This window comes from Malurus melanocephalus, unplaced genomic scaffold, assembly GCF_030028575.1.
Source record: "Malurus melanocephalus ecotype Western Australia unplaced genomic scaffold, MMel_1.1 scaffold_429, whole genome shotgun sequence".
NCBI classification, from domain to species: Eukaryota; Metazoa; Chordata; class Aves; order Passeriformes; family Maluridae; genus Malurus; species Malurus melanocephalus.
Genome location: NW_026623661.1, coordinates 564,864 through 587,203, shown reverse-complemented (window position 1 = coordinate 587,203; position 22,340 = coordinate 564,864). Strand labels below are relative to the sequence as shown.

The following is a 22,340-nucleotide window of genomic DNA, read 5'->3' as shown; positions in this document are numbered from 1 at the left end:
TACTTTGTTTCTTTCCTGTTTTGCTAAATCATAGTCTGAGGAGGGCTTTGTTCCTTCCAAGTGCATCTTCTCTTGCAGTCAAATGAGTGCTCAATTTTCACTGTCAGATGTTAAGGGATGAAGACCTCACTGCTACTCCAGGGGGAAAAAATTTGAGGTGTGGGTGCAGACTTCAATATCTAAAATGCAACAAAACAAAGCCAAGTATTTGTGCAAAAAAAATAATTTGTACATTGACTGTTTTTTTAAAGTTTGCTTCAGTATAAAAAAACCTCTTCAATCCCACTAACAAAGCTTTGCTTTGATTTATGACCGTTCAACACACTCGAGAGTTCCATGTTTTCACTTTTTCTGATTTGGTAAATTAACAATYTAGCCACCATTTTTGCACCCCAAAACAAAGATGGAAGCTCCATTGTATTAATATTTWATAGTCTGGGGCTGCTACTTTTATTCAAGTTTTTCCTGTCTTCTACAGGCACAGTGATTGTTTAACTGGCCTTGGGAATAAAACAGCCAAAAATAAGCCAGGTCACTCTCTATGGCAGTGCAGAGCAWCCTGCTCTGCCTCCCCCCACCTTTTTTAAAAAATGGTTGCTTCTAATATTACTTTATTTTTAAATAGGGACAAGCTATCCCAAAAGCCTCTCATTTATTTTTTTTCAGCTTCTAAGGACCAAAAGCAGCTTTCTAAAGCTACTTCTAGATTCAAAATCCAGAGYAAGTACACAACAGTGGTATAGCCTTTTAGAAAGCACAGAGAACTCTCTGAACTCATTGCTTCAGTTATATTAGGAAGGGTGTGAGAGAGACAAAGCTCTTTGCTACACCACCAAGGAGCCAGTTCAATTGTTCCATCAGTCTGTATCCTAAAGATTTTTAAACCTCCAGACCTGGAATTTCCACATCACCATAGTGGGACTACAGAACTGTGCTGGGYAAGAAACCTCTCATGAACCTACACACACTTCCAACCATCCCACAAATAAGGGATGAGAAAATTTAGGAATGCCCACTATTGATTGAAGAGTGTACCAGGCACCTCCMGTGGGCACATTTACATTAAAATCCTTTATCTGATATTGCTGCCAAGGCTGGTGGCTGCTGGTTGGCTTCACCACATAAACTCAAGCTCCTACGAGACCCAGCAGGACTGAAACTACAGAAACTCCTCACCCCCATGGCTATTAATTCTGTGGGAATTAATTAGCTCCATGATTTCTCTAAGAATCTGCACATTCTGCCTAAACCCAAACCCACCTCACTCTCATTGATAATTGCAGACATAGCAGTAGCACAATGTGTCATTCACACGACAATGACCTCCCTTTTTAAAGCAAAACCACCAGGAAGAGGCTTAAAAAAAAGGCAAGGGCACACACCCATTTCTGTCATAGTCTGCACACAAATTGTAAAGGAGAATTATTGCTTTTTAAGGATGAGAAGCTTTGGAAATATGGTAAACATCCTAAAAGGTTCTAAATCTAATCAGCTAAAATTCTGTACATACTTTAATATTCAAACCTCTATTTGCTTACTCAAGATGAAATAATTTCGTTTTCACATCTATTCATTAAACTCTTTATAGTTCTACGGTCTAATGAATATTTAACAACTAAATAGGATCAAAACATGGGGAAAAGGTCACATGGCAATGAACATTATTTCATTTGGCCAATGAATAGTGAACCCTGCTCTCTTGGCTGAAATTAAGGCACTAAGTGGCAGTAAAAGGATAAAGGAATGAAGTTTCTTTTCTACATCATCTGAAAAAAGACCAACATGACTTTTTCTTTTTAGGACGCCAGTAGAGTACATCTCCATTCTGAATGACTCAGTAAGGCATTCTATTGGCAAATTTAAAGAAAAATGTTCTCCTGATTAGAGCCCTGTTACATTCATTGTCTGAGTGTGACTAGTGGCACTACAAACTTTTAACAACCTGGAGGGGGAGAAAAGCTACAAAGATGTCTTGAAAGGCACCGAAAAGAGAACAGCTCTGCAACTGCCAGTTCTACAAACAATTCTGTAAGCTGTGTTTAACACTGCATATAGTCTATTCAATCAACAATCTTTGTTGACCGAGATAAAGTGTAGTAGCTCTTCATTTAAACTCTCAGTTAATCAAGTGCTAGTTTAGTAAGAAATTTATTTTTCACATATCAGAAAATAATTGCAGTGTCTAACACAACTACACTTAAAGCAAAACTAGTCTAGTATGCATTATGCATTATTCTGGTTAACACTGAAGCAAACCTGTATAAACAAAAGGGTTACCTYGAGATACATAGTTTACAATATGAAATCAACATATAAATGAATAGGATTTACTGAAAACAATGGAAAGTGTATTACAAAGATACATGTAACAATTTTAACCACAATATTTCCTCTGTGAAAAATACAACTATTAGTGAGATAAAATGTACAATTGAATTTTTTTTTTTTCCAAAAGAAAAAAAAAAAACCCCACAGTATAAAGGAAAATATTTTTTTCTTCAAAACAGGGAAAATAGTTAAGGTCATTGTCTTTCATTACAATATAATTTGACACAAAGCAGTCATAGGATTGCACCAACTCCATGTTCAGTCTCCCGAACATGACAATAGTAAAAGGAGTCCATAAAGCATAAGGAAATTTCTGGATTTTATGATGGCAAGATACGTATGCAGAAACTGATACCACTCCAGCTCTGTTCACAAAATGTACAAAACTCTAAATTTGGTGGCCAGACATGTAAAAATTAGTTCGCCCCAACGCTGAATTTTCTCTCGCTTAGTCAAAGATGGAAAAATCTGTAGTATTTTAAGTGTTGTTATCTGTTGAGCAATAAAAAAAGAAAAAAAAGTATATGTAGTGCATGCTTTATCACTTGTCAAAAACATTTCTGAAAATAAAACTAAGTTATCCAATAGTTTACAAAATAGAAAATAACTCTTCAGGTTAAAAATGTGGTTAGGTTTATGTTTAGTTCCATCTCCAAAGGACTGATTTCCTTGGCAGCATCACTTTTCCTTAGCAYGAGCCAAGGCACAAAGTTCCATAAAGAGAAATAAAAATGGCTACGAACAAGAATGCAGTCTGGCATTGTGAAAGAAATCAGAGCCTCTCTCTGAGCTTTCTGTTCCATCAGGTTAGTGCCGTAGAAAAATGTGGGATTTGGGATACATTTTTGTTAGGAGCATTTCTGCTGGACATGATTCAAAAGTTCACCAAACTTTTCAAAAAGATCCTCCACCCATTTTATGTTTTTCATGCACAGCTGCACAATCTCTTCCTGGCCTAGATCTGCACTTGTCTTCTGAACAGAAGAAATCTATTTAAAAAAGAGAAGGAGGGGGAGAGAGAAATGCACACATACACGTTAGGCTGTCAGAATTGGAGGACTTTCATTTTTATAATAATCTGCAGTTAAATATGAGCCTTCTTTGCCAGAAAACCCTTAAGTTTTAAAAACAAGGAGAAATGCCCCCAAAATGCATTTCTTAAGAACCAAGCTAAAGCTCAACTCTTGCATTTCTTTACCTAAAATAGTTTCATCAAAGATTTGCAGAAAAAATAAAGGTGTGACATTCTAAGACAAAAAAAAAAATCACTTTGATCCAAGGAATTAAATACACCGGTATATTTTGTTTGATTTATTTTGTATAATAGTGGAGATAACTGCTTTGGGGAATGCCACAAACCTTGCAAGCCTCACATCTGAATGTTCTGAGCAGCAATTCCCATTAGGGGCAACCCACGTGGTCAGTGTAGCCTTTTGTTTGCCATAAAGAATTAATTAAAATAGGAGGCCTCAATCCATACTCATTTACCAAGAAGGAGAGAACGGTCTCTCAAATTGGACTCAATTCCCTCAATAACTTCCCTCAGTGCATGCAAAAAATGAAAACAATACCTACCTCTTCTTTACATGTTAGATATATGTGATATTTGTAATGATGGAGTGAGTGATACAAAGAATACAACTGTATTTTTTCTGGATCTACTGTAAACTCCTGCAAAAAGAAAATTCACATTGTTTACCGAGAGATAATACAGACATTTTCTTCTGCAAACAAATGTTTTCAGCAATTCAGAAATGGAGTGCTTCATTCAAATCATTATTGTGACATATCTGGCAAATTGTGATTCACATTATATCATAATTATCTYCTATCTCCACTTTCCATGTTGTTTTATCAAAACCAGCTGTGAGAATATTTTCATTCATCCTGAATGTACTGCAAACCCAAAATGGGTCTGACACCCCCTGCTCAAGGAGTACTCCAAGAACTACCAAAGCTTAACCATTTTTCTACCAGATTGATGGCTATCATTGCAAATGGCACAGATTTTGTGCTTGAGAACACTGAGCTGAACTTATCTAAAATTTGTTATTTTGGCAAGAAATAGAAGTGTGAGCTGTATGAACAGGTCATTTGTCAAGCCACTATTTACTTTATTTACACATAAACCTAAGCAGACCAAAACCTGCCAATCTAGTTAAGAGTGTTCCCCAGGAATACTATGAAAATAAACAATGTGTGCTTCTCAAGTTGTTACCATGTTGCTTTTTAATTTTTTTTTTTAATTTAAGATACACAGCTTCATTCTGTCATTGAAAATGAGGAATAGGAACAAGACAGAACTCAATTTTTAATAAGTGTTATCTAATCTCAGTTTTTACAATATTAACACTATTTGCAAGAATTTTTGACCTAGAAGCCATTGTATCATTTACTGTGCAGCAAGTGTAAGAAAYTGTTATGATTATGATCTATTATTATGGTCTACAGCTGCAATGGTGAAGGCAAAATGTTGCTTCTCCAGGATGACAAACTGTTTCACATATGAGTTATAATAACAATTTAATGTACTCCTTTAAATGCTGGTTTTTAACATTCCCTTGTTACAGAAAAAGCACCTCCCTCAAAGATTTTATATTTTGATGAACCAACCAAWCCACCTAATAGGTGAGTAATTTGATACTTCCAAATTACTTTGATTATTCAAAGAGATAGTGCAAATATGTGTATACACAGAAATACTACATGTAGATCCTTCAGATGGGGTCATGTAATTAAAAATTTGTTAGTTTTGTGGGGGTTTTTAAAAGAACATTTSCTTTACTGATTAATAACCTTAAAATCTAGTAAGAACATAAGAACATAACTTCTATAGTGTTTTATAGAAGTGTGGTTATCACAGCACAAGTCAGATGGTGGCAGCAKCAAACCTGTGAACACTCACCTGTGCTGATTTAGTGGTTGATTTAGAAGCCCTCAGTGTTTTTTTGTTGTAAGCTTTACCATTCATTTTGATCTTAGACACAGACGTCCCTCCACATTTTGTCTTTGAATCTCGAGTGACCACTGTCAGTTCAGGAAAGTTTTCCAATGCGTTCTTTAATAGAGCATACAAAGATAAAGGATTGATGAAAAAAAAAACCAAGAACGGCCACATTGATGATMAATTGCCCATTTTTCTTTGAAAAGTTTAGAGTGCAGCCTAACAGGAAAAAAAATTGTTTCTCAGCAAAGCCCTGATAAAGTGTCTTTATCAGATCATACAACCATATCTGGTTTGGAAAGCATGACCACCTCTTCTTGACTCCTGTAATTTCTCAATACCAGCAGATCCTTCCACTGGACATCAGATTAACATCTGTGACTCTATCACTACAAAGAGAGGGGAAAAAAAGTCWCCACAGGGCATTTTTATCTTCTAACATGCTTTCCATTCCCGAGAATCTCTAAAACCAAGTGATTTGAAGATCTCTGGGCACCTCATACATAGACAGGGACTGGATGCCTAAATATCTTCACAAGTTTTGTTCTATCTTTTGCAAATTACAGAATTACTGCATCTTATCAGATCTGTAAGGTAGAAATGCTTATGAACAGTGAAGTAAAGACTGGTTCAAAAAAGCACAAGTTCAAGAGATTTTAACTCATGAGAGTGAACTGCATTTCTGTCAGCTYCAGTTCTACATTATTTGCATGAGTAAATTTGAATACAGTGTTGTTGTACAAATACAGCATCATGTAGCAGCTGCTCTGAAATAGCCCTGCCATGCTACATAATCTGGCCCTGAAAAAAATGTTCCAAKTTAAATAAACATGCATCTGCCAGTATAGGCAGAAAAATACACATGTGGAAAAATAAATCAATGCAGCATTTAAGGCCCTTACTTGGGACTAATGGGTTAAAATATGAARTTGATTCAATTTTTATATTGACACATAATGATTTTCAAATGAAGTTTACACAATTCAGCTGAGATGCWTCACTTACTGAGCTTCAACTAAAGCAACAGGAGGGTGGGAACAGCAGATTATCCTCCTGTTTACCTTCTCTCTACTGAGATGGTTCAGCTTCTCTCTTCCCTGCCCACATCCACACCTGTTTTTTTATTACCACGTGAAAGCTGCTGTAATATGGGTGTGTTATCCACACTTTTCTCAACCTTCCATGCTGAAGATACATGAAAGAGCACCCAAATGAGTTGTTCTTGTGTCCTTCTGTCCTGGTTTTAAACTCCTCTGATCATGCTCTCTACTTCAAAGTGTTTCAGACATCTGCTCCACAGCATAGCTATTTCACGTAAAAGTTTATTTTTAGGCAATCCAATAGCTTAACCAAAAACTCTAGAAGGACAGGAAACAGATTTTCTTCTGACAAACTTGAAAAGGTTTAAGGAAAAAATGCTTGAGAACAAACCAGAAAGCATGGGGAGGAAAACTAGAACTTTACCTTTGCAGTATAAACTCCTCCATCACAAAATGTTCTCCAAACACAAGCACTAAATTTATAGCATCTCTTTCAAATCCATATTCACTTCTGTTACAAATGTGCCTTCTGGGTTTTAAGCTGTGCCTGCATGGTACGCACTCAGTGATTTACTTAYAACAGCACTTTTAAAAGCCTAGAATTTGAAAGAGAATACCTTGAAAGCATGATCCAAGTGCAATTTGGAAAGCAGCCTTTTCCTATTGTCATTCAGCATACCATCAATTTTTCTCATGTGAGGCAAAAGTAGCTCATCTAAAAAACACATTAAAAACCCACAGCAGTTGATTAAGAGAGACACACAATAATGAGATTCATATTCAATCTAGACTTTGACCCGTTAATACACAATGTGGAAAATAAAAACAATTGGAACATAATCCAATTTGAAATGTGAGAGAATTTTTTTTTTTGATCAACCTGCTAAGTTGGTCTAGATAGTATGCAGTTTAATTGCTGATTAAAACCCTGCTCCTTCTCTGACTTTCCTTTGCTGCAAGGAAACATTAGGCTAGAGCAACACAAAACATAAATTTTAAAGACAATTTTACACCATTTCCTAGATAATCCTCTTCTGTGCAATACAACTGGCASTTTTATGAAGACAAGTATGTGGTTTTGACATTTGTTATTCCATTTTACAAGTAATGGTCCTGCTGGCATTTATAAGAAAAAGAAAATTGAGGAAAGTGCTTACTGATAAAAGTTATCTGATAAACCACTGTGACTTGCACGACATACTGCTGAACATAGGCATGTGGCCAGGAATGAAAATTTACAGCACAGTATGGAGCCTTTTATTTATAAARTCAATTACTTTGATTTTAGTGGGACTACTGACATAATGCATGGGTCTGAAATCTTAAGGTAAGTGTGCACTGATGCACARTAAGAACAAAACAAGAGAGGCAGGAAAGGAGAGGCTAGAAAATATTTTCTTTAAATACATGCAAACAGAATACAGTACAAAACAACAGCTTGCAACTAAATAATACAGGAAAGGATTTCTCTTTTGGAACCTTGATCTCTGTACATGGGCCTTTACTAAATTTTGAGAAACGGGAGTTTTGACTTGTATCCTGGAGCCTACCAGAGCAAACAAATCCAAATATTTTGTCTTCGAAGAAGATGTATACATTAATAAAATCTTCTTTGATCAGAATTTTAAGATTTCACAGTTTGAAATGCAGAATTTTTACTAGTAGCAGGAATCATAACTACATATAAGCCTATTTCTTCGTAAGAAAGCAGTCACAATTGAAACTCTCTTATTCTGAATAAATGTTTGCTAAGGTTTGAGGTGTAGTAACTGCAGGAACACAGAGCTCAGTTCTGGCATTCACAGCAAAATTCTAATGTAACAAAGCAGATAATGCAATACTTCCAAATTACTTTGATTATTCAAAGAGATAGTACAAATGTATCTATACACAGAAATAATATATGTAGATCCTTCAGATGAGGTCATGTAATTAAAAATTYGTTAGGTTTGTGGGGGTTTTTAAAAGAACATTTGCTTTACTGATTAATAACCTTAAAATCTAGTAAGAACATAAGAATGTTAAGCATACTGTACCATTGCTCTTTTCCAAGGCCTGCATTGTGTCTGGATCCAAGGCAATGCTGACAAGCAACTCCATGTAGCTCTTGAAAGTCTCTTTCATAGCTCTTGTGTTCAAAAAGCGAGTAACAAGTGGAGCTGGAGGTACAACCTCTGAAAAGGAAACAGGATTGAATGATTTTTTTACCTTCTATATCCTACAAATATTGGTGTTTTTCAAAACTGCAGTTTTCTCTCTTAAAACACAAGTGACCCCTACTGGTTCCCCAAGTAGTAAAACTCAATGCAATAAACTACTTACATGTAAAAAATAGGGAGGACATCAAACATAGCACAAATGGTTCATTTTTTAAATTATCAGCATGTCTATATTTTAAGGAATTAAAAAATTTTTCTATTATTGTAGATGAAAGTTTAGAGAAAAAAAGTATAATGATTAACTTCAGTCAAATGAAGTGACCTAAGTTTCATGTCAATGCAAATACCTCCCAAACTTGCAAAATTTGAAATCACCCAACAGGAACAAAGAATTTCAGAGTACTAATGTCACTTAGGGGCCTGCATACCACCAAAGCCAAACACACCCAATTTTTCAACTCACAAAAAAAAATTAAAAAGATTTATCAGTGAAGCAATGTAGGCATATTTGTGCTTACTCTGAGGAAGTTTTATTTTTTCATAGACAGCAATTTTAACATGCACATGGAGTAGTCATCAGTATTAGTAAGCATTCTGGAGCTTTTTATAGRCTCCATGTCTGACACCAGGGTTTTGCAGTGATTCAGCTGGCAAGGCTGTTTTWAAACTTCCTCAGGGATGACTGTAAATGACCAAGTTACTTGAGGTTTTAAATATGGACAGTTGTACATATCAGTAGTTACTCAGGCAAGTTTGCTTGARAAATATTTTAAAGGTTTTGTCCTCACAGACATGGCAGTGTTCCAGTACACCAGTGATAGTTTATCTGTRTTTAAAAGTCACTAGGATGCTTTAGAAATGCAGCACTGAGTATGAGTAATACACAGCTTTGCTTCAAACATATAGAAAATAAACAAAAAGAACCCTGCAAAACTGTAAATCTGCTACCACAGGTAATTCAGAAATCCCTTTCTCTTCTGGAGAATTCCTGCAAACATTGAATCTCAAATGTTCTATGAATGTCTTAACAGCAAATCTGCTCAGCAGGCTGCATTTGAACAGCTGGCATTCAGACAARCAATAAAGCAGCCAAAAAGCCAACTGCTTTTTCTCTTTGGTTTTGAAAAAACAACAGCAGCATCTGAATTCTGCCCACATCTGCATGCAGGCAAACATTGCAGGAATGTTATTTTAGACATGACATGAAGTCATTGCAATGGAAAATGAATGAAGAATCTCATTCTTGAGATGTATTCAAAAATCAAATTGCCTTCTCTTCCCTACAATTGTACCCATCACAGAGAGGAAGTGGTAAAACATGCATTTATGTAGATAAACTACATTTATGTAGATAAACATGCATTTATGTAGATAAACTACATTTGAAAGAACTTTAATCGTACACATTTGCTTACACACCAACAGCAAGTAAAAAGTTTTAAGAAACTTATTTGCATGGCATTGTTAGATTTTATATTTTCATTCTGGTACAGAAAAATGTGCAAGATCAAACAATGTGATTTTGTAAAACTCTTTTCAGTTAAGTCCAAATGGGCCTAGATCCCAGCAATARTTCTCACTCACCATCATCTTCACTCTGGGCCTCAGGTGAAGAATCAGACTGGGATGATGAAAATTCTTCTTTCCACTTTTTCCTTTTCTTTGGTGGTGGTTCAGCCTTTACCTTTGGCTGTTTMGCTTTGGGTTTCACAGAAGAGACTTTTGCTGCTGTTGGTTTTGGTGTTGGTAGATCAGGTGGTTTGATGTTGCTRTTACTAGGTTTGCAATGAATAGTCCTGCAATATTATGAAGACAATTTTAATGAAAATAWTTAGCACACAAGTTTTGGCAGTAATAAAATAGTTATAATGTTATTTTACYAGAATTTATTCCCCACTGATTACATACACCTATTTCACCTGTAATTGTGAATTAAAAGTCATACACACTATATATATATAACTATATTTTTGATATAGTACTTAATCAGACAACTCCTCTTTTTTCTCTTCCCACCACTCAAAACAGGAAAATATACTGGAATGTTAGTATCATAAATCAAAATAAAAGTTCTGTACTTTAGGACTAACAGCACACTACAGTTTTCAGAGCGTGGCAGGAAATACAATCCTGAGAAGTGCTAGGCATGAATTATGTCAAAATGGGAATGTACAGCAGAAATATTGTCCACATCTTCTGGAACACTGAGAATAATTCTAGATATCTGCCAGAGATAAAGATTTCAGGCCAAAATGGATGGAGACAACAAACAGTAGAAGGATGAGAGGAATGGAAAGTCTGTCCCAAATGAGGAAGCTGAAAGACTTTGCTTAATGCAGCTCAGTGAAACATGGACAGAGGTGGGATCTGACTGATCTCTCAGGAAATACAACATGCAGTACAAACAGGAAAGAATGCCAAATGTTGAGAGAACAGCATATGCATAACAAGCTAACCACAAGCAGGTTTTGTTAAAAGAGGGGATTGTTTCAGAGCACTGGAAGAACAGGTTCTGGAACAGTCTTCCATAGCCCAAGAAAAAAAAGGAGCATCAAAATCCTAGATAGTTTTAAGTAGATCAGGATTATTTCATAAAATTGATTATTTGATGGCACTGCTTTCTTTGAGATCAAAATAGACTTAAAACTCCAATCTTTTCCTGAAAGAAGAGCACTGTAATTAACATCTGTTTTTAAATTAACTTCCCAGGATTGAGAAGAAAGTATGGTACTTCGAGTATGCTGGGACATAGTAGTCATTAAAGCAATCCAGAAAAACATACCTAACTAGCAAAGTTCACAGGATATGCAAAAACAACACAGAAAAATTTAAAATCATTACACTAGAAGGCTTGTCTGGCAAAGGATGACATAAATAGCATGCAAAACCCTAAAATRAACCTCCAAAATAAATGATTATTGAACAGGTAAGAGTAGGGAAGACAAGGCAGTAATTTATATTTAATTTCTTAAAGCAAACTAGACAGCTCTCAGTTTCCATATTACAGAACAATTAACACACTTCAAACTTATAACTCCTGTTTATTTCAATAGGTGTGTTTTTAATAGGAAAACAATATGGCAAAATGAAAAACAAATTGAAATAAAATACCTTGCTGACTGGACAGGCTTGATTCGTGGTTTTTTTGAGCATACTCTGACATATTCCTTTTTGTTTGCATTTTCAACAAATTTCACATACACTCGTTTGTATTTCGTCTTTGCATCCCCAAAGTACCCAAGATACTGAAAGAAAAAAAAACAAACAAGTGTTTCTTCTAAGCAGAATTTGTCAGTTTAACAGGCAAAAATTTCAATACTAAAGGAAAAAGTAAATTTAAAAATAATGTGTTTACATACAAAGATAAGCCATCCTACAGCACTTACAATTAAAAAAAAAATCTCCATCAGAATTTCTGATCATAATTAAAACTGAAGAAAATAAGAGTTACTTTGGGTTTCCTTCTTGCCCTTTATTTTATTCTCCACATGAGTTATCCCAAAAGCTTTATCTAGCTGGCAAAAGGCTGCCTGGTAAAAATCTATCCTCTCTCTATCACTCCTATTGCAGAAAGCAGGTGGTTCACAAGTCTGTTTGCTTTGACTTTGTTCTGATTAGGAAAACTTGTTTTTTTACACAGCCAAAATGATACCAAAGAAGCCACACTGCAAAGCAAAAAAATCAGTTCATGGATACATTTAGGGAGAGTTTGAGTTGGAGGGCTTTTTCCCCTCTAGGCTGAYTGCTAAGAATGTATGCCAAAATCACATTCTATCTGATTCCTAGACTCTCATTAAGGAAACCAGCTCCCAGGAGGCTTCACAAGGAATTTTTCAAACTCACACTGTTAGTAGCAGCAAACTCTCTGTGTCCATCTCGCACTTCAGGAACAAACTTTTGCAATAAAGCCTTCTGTACTTTCCAGATAGCTGGAGGCTCTTTTCCTGTTTGCAAAGCAACCTGGAAGAACATAAAATTATTTGCTAAAAACAGTGCTTATTTTTCTTTGGGAAACATGCTTGTGCATCACATTTTTTGAGGAAGTTACCCAGGGATAAAACTGAAATAAGTAATTTGAAATTCCAAACTGGTAGTTATTAAATCCTGTTTGCATCAAGACAAGTTTGTAATTAGCAGCTTTAACAAGAATTTTCTATAGATCCTATAAACTACAAACTCAAACTCTTTTTGGAAAATGTAGTCAAATATTGATTCCTTTTTCATGGCTCTTCAACTAACYAAAACTTAAAACTCAAAATAACTCCTAACATACCTTAATCCATTTTACATTTGAAAGTCTACTCCCATCCTAAAAAAAAAGTAGTCAACTGCCTGTGAAAAATTTATGCTTTTTAATATTCAAATAGGTAATTCCAAGTTCTAACAGAGGTTACCAGCACACAGATTTACTTTATTATGTATGTAGCATAAAATGGGTCGTGTACATTCAAAATATGTTTATAATCTGCACTGGAAAGACACCTTTAAGGCATTTTGGCAGCATTCAGGGAATATTAGAATAGAAAGAGAAAACTRATCTGTAGCCTTTCCTCTTCTGATAGTTTCTTGAGGCTAAATTCATATGCAAGGGCTTTTGTGATGTGTTTCCCCCCAATAAATATTCAGMTTACCTTTAGTGTCTCTATATCTTCAATCTTCACTACAAATTCATCACGTTCTCTGTACATTCCCTCTCCTTCACTGTCCATATTCTCCTCATCAGTACATCCTTCTATTGCAACAGTCTCCTGTATTTTTGCCAGTTGTTCTGAAGTCACAGCATCCTGTTGAGCTGCTTTCAAGGGGTCAGCTGGATTTGTTTTCTCCTGCATATTTCCTACAGGAGCAGTTGTCTGKGGAGATTCCTGCTTTATTACAGCAGTGGCAGCAGCAGTAACAACTGTCACTTTTTCAGTTTCTGAAGAAAAAATACAAATTTTAGTTAAACTAATTATCAAGGATATGCAGTGTAAAATGGGAACTAGATTTTTCTTCTTTTCTGTTATGATTTATATYAAAAGCAACTATTCTAGGAAAAACACCTGTTCTAAGAGTTAAAACAGAAGCAGTATCTCGACCACACTAAATCTTAAAACCAAAATACTGTAGCTAATATACCTCTGTTTGTATTAAAYTGCTGCATCTGTTAGCATCTGGAATTAGCAAAGCTGAATGCTTTAGAAAACAATTTGATAGTCATAGAYATGATCACCAGGTAAATCTGTTGTACTTTGTGACAATAAGCAAATACACCAGTAAAGGTTACAACACTGAATCTTAAAGTCTTTTGAAATTGGATTGCAGAAAGAGAAATACACATCAAAAATGAAAAYATTTTCTGACTTTTGGACATTTATATCTTGTGATAATATGACTGGAAGTTCCAGATTAAAACTTTGGCAATAGCCTAATGATTTTTAATATTAACAGAGGTGAGCAATGAGAGCTGATGATACAAAACCAAGAAGGGGAAAGAACATTCTTTTTCTCYTCTAGTCCAAAGAGCCAAAGAAAAGTCCCACCTTTCAAAATTATTCTTTCCCACCTGAAAAAAATTAGAATCCTTTTTAGATATTACTTTACAGTCTTCTACACATATTAGTTGTAACACTGACTTGTTGATCTAAAGGAAATCAAGTTATATTAACTGCAACACAATTGATAATATCACTTAGGAAACTTTAGATAACTGTTTTACAGTTTTTTACAATCACGGCTAATTGTTGACTTTTTCACTTGAAAATTTATAGAAAGATAATGCAACATACTTTAACAAAAGTAACTCCAAACAAATTATTTAAATGCCAAATTCATGTGTCAATACAAAAGCTATATACCAAGTAAGTGAAGATTCATTAAACCCATTCAGTCATGGTTAATTTGAAATGTATTCTGCCAGATATATCATCTCACACTATTGCAAATACATTTTGTTTCTTCAGTGAGACTTCTGACAGCTTTAATTAGACACACCACTATTGGTTCCCTGGGTATATTTACTGAACAGCAGATAAAGGCACATGTGCTACTTAATATTACCAACAAAAGACCATGTTTTAATAATTGTCTGTCTATTTGCAAAAAATAGATTGTCTGACTTATTTGCAAAAAAAGACAGAAGAGGGAATTACTGGAATASCTGCAGAACACCAGCAAGAAATAAAGATGTTATTACTAAGCATCTTGCACAATGTACAAGATGTGTGTCACAAAACAGGAAGGTAAATTCAAAAAATTGGTGGCATAAATATTTCTTCCTTATGGATAGTAAAAGAGATGCAATAACATTAAAAAGAAATCACTAAAAGACTAATGGAAATGCCCACCCAACAAAAAACTCTTTTGAAATACTTCTTTAGACATTGTACATTAACAAACTCCAGCAAGAAGCTCACACCATGGGCACTGTTCACATTTCACCTTTCTGGGGAGAAAACAATCACTGTTTTCTTGTTTGAAATATATATTCAACTGAAAGACACARAAGGAACTTCATCCTCTGTAACAGCCTTTTTGAAATGCATGCACTTACAATAATTACATAGAAATAGCCACAGAAAAAAAMCAGAGAACTAATTACGATGAAGTATTGGTTAGCATATCATGTATTCTGCAATATTTTTTCATATTATCAAAACCTTTATCAAAACCATAAATCAAAACCTTTATCTGAAGACAGGTAAAATTACTCATTTTTTCCCCATCAGCTACAAAAATCTCCTTCAACATATRCACTTGTAGTAACCATTTTACCTGTTTTGTTCTTTCTATCAGATGTATCATCCAGGGCTGACAACGCAGTTGAGATGCTCTTTTGAAGATCATGGTTACCACCCACAGAATCATCTTCATCAGAAGAAAATGAAGGCAATGTTTCTAAGTTTTTCTTAAGTTCTTCATCGACTTTTTTGGTTGGACTGTCTCCACTGACCTCAGCAGCTSCAGGAGTTGCTGCTGCTGGCTGAGGCTTTGCAGAGGGCTGTAGGCAAGGGGCACGAACTATTTGTGTGACTGGTCTCCTAGTCCTGTTTGGCATTCGTACAGCTGGAGTGGAAAACTGTTGCCTAGGCCCAGATTTTAGAAAGTCTAAAAAAGATGCAATAAATCCTGTTTTGACTTCRGGCTGTTTTTCTTCAACTTCTTTAATTTTTTGTCTCATTCTTTCCTGATGTTGGTAAGTATCGTAACAACTTTCAGAAACTGGAGACGAGTACGTGAAACATGAATCATTTCCTCTTGAATTTTGACGTTTACACTGCCCACTTCTTTTTACTTGTTTCTGAATTGCACCATCATCTTCTGCAGCATTTTTGTTTTGGCTTTTTCCTTTGCTTTTTTTCTTCTGAAGGTTCCCTTGAGTTAAATCTTGGCATTCTTCTTCAGTTCTATTAATGACTCCATCTGCACTTTGGGGCACAGATAATGGCTGCAAAGGAACCTTTGGCTGGTTACCTGCTATTGTACCATCATCACCACCCATATTAAAATCATTCTCTGAAGCAGCACTTTCCTCACTTAGGCTCCTACCACTTGAAACAAACTCTGTGTCTCTYGCATTCAGGGTACCATCAGCAGAAGCATCATTATCTTCTTCAGATTCATGACTGATGCTAGATTGCTTCTTAACTCGAGCAGCCTCTTGCTCTTCTTGGCCAGGACCAAGGGTGGGAGAGGTCATTCTTGTTGGTACATTTTGATCAGGAGTTTCAATGTGTGGTTGATCCAGGTTCACAGTTTTTGTCTGTATTGTTGACACTGGGGTAAGATTTAGGGTAATTTGGCCTCCATTCAGAGAAATATTATTTCTGTTTGCTGGCTTTCCAACTACAGTAGGTGAGGCACTGAAAACAGAAGACACAGGTCTGGAATCCAGTGATCGGAACTGGGTTTTAGACTCATCACTATTTTCAACAGTTTGGATTTCCTCTTCATTAGAAGCTGATTTGGCAAAGTCAGATGGTGTCACTCCACAGGCTGCTGCTGTTGCTGCTAGGATGTCATCCACATTGGATAATATATTCCGCTCATCGCTGAGAAGTATAGATTCTGGGAAGCAKATTGAACTAAGAGAAACAAATTGATTTTTTGAATCATGTTGATTTGTCTGAGTAAAATGATCTTTTGCTGTCAAATGCTGTTGTAGTGGTTTTGAAGACTCAGAAATGTCCATTTTCATGACTTCTGCATTCTGACTGTGAAGCTGTTGCTGCGAATGAGCCCCGTTACTTTGAACAATGTGACCATCCATCTGAAGGAAAGGGTGTGTCACCTGCTGTGGGCTCTGGATTCTTTGCACTTGTGGTGATGCCTTTGCTTGTCCTAAACCCGACTGCAGGATTGACTGGTGAAGAATCTGCAAGTCACAGGTTGACTCCAGCAGTACCTGTGCACTGGGCAAACACAGCTGGTGACCATGCCTTAAAGCATGAGGCTGAACCTGTGCTGGCGTGCTGATGACTTGGCCCTGCTGCTCTTGAGCTTTATTTTCATGTACCTTATGCATAAGGGAATGCTGYTGGTTTAGCTCCTTAGCACTCACAGTTACCTGTGTAGTTCGCATTAAATTAGCTGTCTTTTTGATATCATGGCTTAGGCTGGTGATATGGCCGATGTTTTGGGAAAGCTGTTCCACAGAACTGACCATTCTTTCATCTTTTTTTGTACCTTGAAGAGTAAGTCCAACAACTTGATCTTCAAGACGAGAATTGCTTCTGATTACACTTTGAGAGTATCTGTCATTTGCTTTTGAGACCCTATAGGATGCATCCTGAGCGTTGATCTCCTCCTCAGTTAGGCTTTGAGTRGAAGATTCAAGAGTAGCTTGCTTTTGCAATGCCTGCATATCCTGCATTGATAATTCCTCCTCCTGTTTTGACAAGGCATACAAGTTAGAGTCCGACTTCCTTTTAACATAGGACTTTGTTTCTGAAGGAGGTCTGTTGTTCTGCAGTGTCTGGGAGTGAGCTGGGGATGCAAAAGGAGACGGGACAGATGGCAAAAACTTTTGAGACTGTGGAGAGGAGGATTCTTGTGACTGAGAGTTCTGAGAAGAATGTAAAGAAATATAGCTTTGACTAGGACTCGAGGCTGGAAGATTTTGTACCCGAGGAGAGGCATTAAAGGAAAGAGAAGGYGATTTTAATGTTAAAGACTGCCCTGAAGAATAACTTTCTGAAGGACTAACAGCTGCTAAAACCTGTGATTGAGATGAAAAATTAACTTGGGACTGGGTAACTGGAGATAAACCCTGAGAGTGACTAGAAGAGTAGCTCTGAGCTTGGCTGACTGAAGAAAGTTCCCTCATTTGCCCAGAGTAGTTCTCATTTGGAACGGAGGTCAATACCTGTTCCTCTGAGGAGTAACTTAGAGTCTGACTGTCAGAAGTAATAGCTTGTGATTGCCCAGAAAAAGTCAACGTTTTATACAGTGAGGGCAGCTTCTCAACCTTGCTGGATGAGAAATCCTGTGAGTGGCTGACAGGTGGCACATTCTGAGCCTGGCATGGAACATAATTTTGGGACTGACTGACYGACAAGAGGCTGGGGAGCTGTGCTGTAGAATAGATCTGTGCTTGGCCTGTAATGACAGAACTCTGGTTTTGTGCAGTTTTGGCATAGCTTTGTGTCTGCACAGTGGGAGCTACACTTTGAGGTTTGGGGGTCTTTGTTGACCTCGGAGGCTGCTTCATGGAACAGTTTTTCACTTTTGCTGTGGAAGCAGATGGAAAACCGGGTGATGGAATTGCAGATGTGTACGACTGAGCAAGTTCTACTGTGACTTGAGAAGTCTTCTGCTGTGGTCCTCCATTGCTCACCTGAGTAACATCTCCAGCTGGACTGCAGGATAATGCTGAGTGCCTAGATGTATCCTGAAAGTTAACTCCACTTGTACTTGTTAAATAGCTGTGTAAAGAATGCTGTGAAACAGTCAGCTGAGGCTGGACAGACTGAGTACTGGAAGGCCGCTGGTGGTGTTTAATAACACTACATTCTCGCTGAAGTGCTCTATCCATGGAAGCAGTGGAACCAGTGAAGACAGATGTGCTATAGGCCTGAGACACCTGCTGAGCTCCTCCAAGGCTCGAAGGCAACAAGCTAAACTGAGGCTGCAAAAGATGGGGGGCAGATTCTTGAGCAGAACGATATGTTGATGACTGAGGGGGTACGCTGGTACTCAAAACAGAGCTGCCCAGGCGCTCGAAGGTCAAAGCAGTTGGAACAGTGCCTTGGGATGTTTTGATCTGTAATAAAGGATCGTGGGGAGTTAAGAGACCATTGGATGTAGCACTGAAAGTAGTATCTTGAAGAGTAAGAGAAGGGGTGGTAGCAAAGTTTCTGCTGCTGAAGGTGTTGGGATGCTGATACGCTGATAAAGCAGATGTTGGTGGAAATGTTCCAGAGGTTGGCAAAGCTCCAGTAACAAAGAGTTCTGTGGCTGTCGAGGAATGCATACCTGGAAAAAACAAAAACAAAACAAGAAGGAAGCTTTCCAAGTCACAACACTCAGCATTTCTATATGTCATTTAACTGCAAGCTCTTATAGCATTTACAAATATAATGCTCTTTAGAATCACCACCCTTAAAAAAAACCTCAAACATACAAAGGGAGACATTTATTGTGGGWAATTTTCAAAATGGAAGTGCAGGGGTTTTTGAGAATGCCAAATTCTATACTGCAGTGAATTGCCGAGAGAAAACTCMTATGCTTGAGATGCAAATTGTTGATTAAAAAAACTGTACAAGATTAATTCTGCTTGGAAATTGAAGGCTCCTTATTAGTTTTTATTTCAGTTTAAAAAGGTCATAGTRAACTGATCAAAAGGCCTGACCACCTTTAATAAATGGTAAAAAGGCAAAAATTACACCCTAGCGGTTGTAATATATCCATAGTTAAAGAAGCAATACCATCTCCTGGATTTACCTTCACCAATACTTAATTATAACTCACTTCAGGGGGAAGATTTCAGGGCATATAGTGAAATAGCTAACGGTCTATACACTTTGCAATTTGTTTTCTTAAAGGAGGGGTTTGACTTTCAATACAAGTAATAAATATGAAATAAATAAATTTCAATACAAGTAATAAATAAATAAATAAATATGAGAGTACCAAATATCCACAGACAGCAATTATCTGCACAATGCAATAACAACTATCCAACTGAAATGTATATTACTTATTTGCATCCAGCCATTGGTATGACATCCTGGCTTAAMCAAGATTTCTCAACAGAATACACTACTCCAGCTGAGACAGGAGTGCAAAATTCCCTTGCAAACTGAGGCTTAGAGCAGTGATCCATAGCATTCAGTGCTTTTCACCCTGTAACTTGCAGGCACTGGTGAAGTTTGTGTATGATTTCCAAAGTCTACAAAGAAAAATGAAGAATGCTACTTTATTCCCAGAGAGGCTTAACATTCTTGTTAAGGAAKCAGTTTCCACTGGGAAATTTACAGGGTATGCAAATCAGAAAAATTTAAAATCAGTGGAATGATTTGACCTTTTTCAGTTCTTCTTGCATACTTCTAATAGWTTTTAGCTTTGGATCATTTATGCATAAATAAAACATCTCAGTAAATAAAGCTTGCTTTGAAACAAATACTTCAGTTAAAAAAAAAATTTCATTTTACAATACAGTAAGTCTTCTTAAGCTGATTGCAACTTAATCATACAATTGCTTTTGAAGTTTCAGGTGAAGCTGAGAAATAAATTCTTTGTTTCTCCCTTTCAGTTCAAGACAAACTGATATGAAGAGATGTGATAGTGAAGGAATGCCAAGGTATTTTTTATTAGTCAACAATAAGGTCTTTCTGAGTGAGGAAGCATAAAYAGTGTTTAAATGCACCTTGTGCCTCCTCCCCAAACCAGAGCAGCAATCATACAGCTGCACTGAGACCCAGATCACCCTGCTGATACAGAGGAAAACCATCCCACCAAAGGAAAAAAAACCACTCAAACATTTTCTGTCAGATCAGTGAATAGATCTGATTCACTGCACAGCTGCACAATCACTCAGTAAGATTAACCAGAACTTGAAGCTACCCACAGATGCAGTAGCAACACTTATCTTGATGTGACTGTCTACAGCAAGCTCAAAATCTTACAGTTTCCTGCTCTGCACAGAAGGCTTGACAGATGGGGGAGGTTTATGGAAAGCAGTCAGTCTGCCAGAAGAGATGGCACGTTTGTTTAGTTGTAAATTAGATCCCTTATTTCTTTGTGACATACACCTCAAACCTTCTTTTTGACAACACCTTGCTCATTACTTCTGTGTACAAAGGGGCCAAAGCTACCCCTAGACTTTTAGTACTAATATCAAAGAAGAAGTGTCATAGGGAACAGAGTTTGAGAATGAAAGATTTGCTAGGATGCATGTTCAGGTAGTGTACCTGAACATGCTTATAGTGATAGTGAGACTAAGTCCAAACAAAGCTGGGAAAATAAATTTGACTCATTAGACAAAATAATATCCTATGCATYTAAATTCCTTCTAAACCACCAGAATTTCTGCTCATATAAATCTTCTGCTAACATAATTTCATTGCTTCTGACATTTTTAAATATTGAGATGTAAAAGAAGTAGAAAACATGCAGCCTTTTCAGTTAGTCAAAAKATTTTTGTTTCAAATCCTCCCAAACATTCAATATAATAACAACAAAATTTTATTTCAAGAGAAAATTCTCACCTGTCTGCCAGGAAGGAGCCCTGAATTGTGGTAGAAGGGTAGATCCTGAAGAGACTGCCTGAGCAGTACGAGACTCAATAGCAGAGAGAAAATTCATAACTGAAGAAGTTTCTTTAGTGTTACCTCCAGCACTGTGCATACTGGTATCAAATATTCCTGAAAGACCTAGATGATAGTGGAGGGAAAAAAAAAAAAAAAAAAAAAAAAAAAAAAAACAGATAATTCAGATGAATTTCAAAGAAGCAAAATCATACAACAAGGATATGTTTTCATAATTCACTAAAAAAACCCCAACCTTTGAAACATTTGCATTGCTAAAGCACATTGATTTTTCTGTGTTTAACTGTTACACAGTGTTACAACTGTAAACTGGAACTTCAGTACMCATTTTAAAATCTATTATTCAATGTATATCAAACATGATGCTTAAAACAACAYTGAGGTACACCAATAAAACACTGCCTTTATCTGAAGATTCACTGTTCTATTTTCACATAACTGGTTAAACTTTCAGAATTCTTCCTGAAACGTGTTCAACTGTTCTATATCTACTTTCTCCCTTTTGGGCAGCTTGTAGCAGTTTGGACACATCTATAGGACTGGCACATGAAGATGGGTTTTGGCTGCATTTYCTGTTTCAACAAACACATTTATGTGTTCCCCATATTCTCAGACCTTTCATTAGCAAGGGGGGGCAGAGAGGAATAATTCCAGGACCCAAACCAAGCACTGGTGAAATCCAGAGCTGTGAGTAACTGAGACTGTGTCAAGATTGCAGTTGTGACCCTCCATCATCTGATTGAGGATGGCAGAGCTCAAACACCTTTCTTTGGAAACTGGGCTGCAAATTGAGCGTGAAAACATGCTCATGGAGACAGGATGCCACAGATGTAACTCAGCCTAACCCACTGTTACATTTAAATGAATTTTAACTTTTCCCCAGCACTGTCTCAGTTTCCCCAGCACTTCCAGCTCACATCAATTTTGCTGTTTGCCTTAGTCTGGAGGAGCTGGCAGCATTTCTGCCACTGACTTAGAGGCACACAACATTTGGCCCTTATGCATAAGCCAAATCCTGAAAAGCTGTATTTTAAAGAATAAGTCCAGCTTTTTCAAAAAAACAAGATACCAAGCATAACCTCCCTTTCTACTAATGACATTTTGATCAAAAGTCAAACTTAAC

The 22,340-nt window shown here is 36.7% G+C and overlaps 1 protein-coding gene across 1 annotated transcript in view; it reads right to left on the bottom strand.

Moving 5' to 3' along the window:
* Positions 1 to 651: 651 nt before the first annotated feature.
* Positions 652 to 22,340, bottom strand: part of QSER1 (glutamine and serine rich 1) — a 37,002-nt gene continuing 15,313 nt past the window's right edge. The window contains exons 3-13 of the mRNA XM_057379982.1: positions 21,158 to 21,322; positions 15,225 to 18,923; positions 13,103 to 13,389; positions 12,315 to 12,431; positions 11,583 to 11,716; positions 10,056 to 10,267; positions 8,349 to 8,486; positions 6,930 to 7,027; positions 5,234 to 5,386; positions 3,904 to 3,999; positions 652 to 3,317 (exon numbers count right to left, since the gene is read on the bottom strand). Coding sequence (XP_057235965.1) covers positions 3,177 to 3,317; positions 3,904 to 3,999; positions 5,234 to 5,386; positions 6,930 to 7,027; positions 8,349 to 8,486; positions 10,056 to 10,267; positions 11,583 to 11,716; positions 12,315 to 12,431; positions 13,103 to 13,389; positions 15,225 to 18,923; positions 21,158 to 21,296 — 5,214 coding nt within the window. The 5' untranslated portion in view covers positions 21,297 to 21,322 and the 3' untranslated portion in view covers positions 652 to 3,176. The remainder of the gene's footprint in view (positions 3,318 to 3,903; positions 4,000 to 5,233; positions 5,387 to 6,929; positions 7,028 to 8,348; positions 8,487 to 10,055; positions 10,268 to 11,582; positions 11,717 to 12,314; positions 12,432 to 13,102; positions 13,390 to 15,224; positions 18,924 to 21,157; positions 21,323 to 22,340) is intronic.